The sequence below is a fragment of the Morone saxatilis genome, unplaced genomic scaffold, assembly GCF_004916995.1.
Source record: "Morone saxatilis isolate NCDOM2014 unplaced genomic scaffold, NCSU_SB_2.0 Contig2, whole genome shotgun sequence".
NCBI classification, from domain to species: domain Eukaryota; kingdom Metazoa; phylum Chordata; class Actinopteri; family Moronidae; genus Morone; species Morone saxatilis.
In genome coordinates, this window is record NW_023339762.1 from 4,071,324 (window position 1) to 4,073,550 (window position 2,227).

At 44.1% G+C, this 2,227-nt stretch overlaps 1 protein-coding gene across 1 annotated transcript in view; it reads left to right on the top strand.

Annotated features, from left to right (window-relative positions):
* Positions 1-2,227, top strand: part of zcchc14 (zinc finger, CCHC domain containing 14) — a 26,277-nt gene that overhangs the window by 4,468 nt on the left and 19,582 nt on the right. Inside the window, 1 exon segment of the mRNA XM_035664803.1 lies at positions 1,788-2,010. Within this exon segment, the coding sequence (XP_035520696.1) occupies positions 1,788-2,010 (223 nt within the window).

Here is a 2,227-nt window from a genome sequence, read left to right on the forward strand (position 1 = left end):
ATGGTAGGGGTGAGTGCAACAGGGTGGAAGTCATTGAGGCTCGCTGCAGTTGAGTGTTTGGGCACCAGCACGATGGATGTGGTTTTGAAGCACGTAGGGACAACTGCTTGGGCTTGTAGTCTGTGATGGCCTGGATGCCTTGCCACATGCGCCAGGGGTCGGGGTTGTTGTTGAAATGCTCCTCTATCCTTAGCTTAAACCTGCTTTAATTGATGTTTTGGCCACAAGGCAGTTCAACAAGCTTTAAACACAATACTGACATTTTCCCCTTATAAAGTTGATATGGTGAACTAACCCTAACTATTTTGTTTGCTGATTTATCTTTTCAACCATTTTTCAAGAAACAATACTAAACATTCTCGGATCTCGGCTTCTCAAATGTGAGGATTTGCTTTTTTTCTCTGGTTTAGGTTTTTAAATTGTTTCCCAGGCCTGGAAGGACAGAACAAGACATTTGTAGACATTCGTTTCAGCCCTAGTATACTGAGACACTAGTTCAGTGTCTTCACGATTTCAAAAGCTAAACTGCTAATAAATCTGTCTGCTGATTGTGAACTGTTCAGGAAATTATCTTATAATCGATCTGTGTAAGCCATGTTTATATTTATGGAAATAGTTTGGTATCAGCATGAGTGTGGGAGTGTGACCTCATCAATCAGACAGTCAAAAGGGTTAGTCAAAAAAACTGTGGTATGATGTGTCTCTGTATACTTTGGTTAGTCAATTACAAAGTGTGTGACATAGTACACATAGTACCCGTCATTGCGGTACAAGACGCCTTGTCCTTCCCCACGTTGGTCCTGATGATGCAGGATGGCAGTACTGTCTATCAATCAGTGATTCACCTATCAGTCTGTATAACTTCATGTTTACAGCTCCTGGTTCATCAGTGTGAACACAAACCGGACAAGAGCTAAAATGCAACAATGTACCATATTTCCTTTTGGTCTGGACCAAATGAACCAAACTGCAGGTGTGAAATCAACCAAGGAAACCACCAATTGAAGGAGAACTTACAGGAAAGTACATCCAACACAAACCTAAATTAAATTACCAATCTCTGAAAGATTGTTTTGATAACAGGAGTCTTAAGGTGGAGTTTTCCTAAATCTAATGTAAGGAAATTACCAATGTTTGGTTTGGTTGCAGTTCCTGGACCAGGTTAGAAACGTTTGGTGGGAGATCTCAGATCAAAGCATGTCAAAGCCTCTTTCAATCAGAGCAGTCCACAGTAAAAGGCGGCTTCAGGTTTAAATGTGTGTTTGGACATCAACTCTATACAACTGCCGCTCGTGGACGTTGCTATAAATAAGAGTGCCCTCTCAGTGGACGAGCCTGGTTAAATATTGGTTTGCTCTGCGCTGCCAGATCTTTCTCCTCACTTTGTTTTAGCACTGCGCCAGCCCTGCAGAGAGCATTGCTTAGTGTTCGAGTTTGTTCAAGCAGGGACAGCACAGAGCTTAAGCGTTGCATTCATCTAGATGGTTGTTGAATGTTGCCTTGTGTGTGGTTTTGTGCCCATGCGGGACTGTGAAGGCAACTGATTGAGAGGAGGCGCTTGCACAGGAGGAGACGCAGAATTTGCTATTTGCTTTTTTGCAGTGGACCCAGCTGTAAGCAAAGACATACCACCTTGAGGTCACAGTTATATTGGTATGCTCCAGTGTGCAAACAAGCTGCACTTGAGTCTGAGGAGTTAATGCTGTACTGTATCTAGTTATCCCTGACCTCTGTTCTGTGGGCTTAACCTCTCCTTTACTGAATGATCTCTCACCCATGCACTGCAGAGCCAGACCAGAGAGGCCGGCACAGTCTCTGGGGTCAACATGGGACGACGAGACCAATTAGTCAGCCAGGAGCTCACCCCTCCTCACCAGGACCTCCCTCCACCTCCTCCTCTTCCTCCCCCTCCTCCTCCTCCTCCTTCACCACCACCTCCTCCTCTACCTGCTGGGCAAGGCCAGGATGCAGCAGCACCAGCCAAGAACCACCCGGGGAAAGCAGGAAAAGGTGAGCTGCTGGAGAAGTCATTAATAAATTCTTGTTTTTATGTTCTACTACATTTCTAAATGATTGCTTCACTCAAAGAAGAACACTTACAATAATCCTGTACTATTTACAGTACATATGGGCTCCTGTAATGCAGTCCCTCCAAGATTTTTCAGACTTTTTTTGGGATTGTTGCGTTCTAAAATGTGATAAAAAGAATTCACAGGGATTGGTTGAA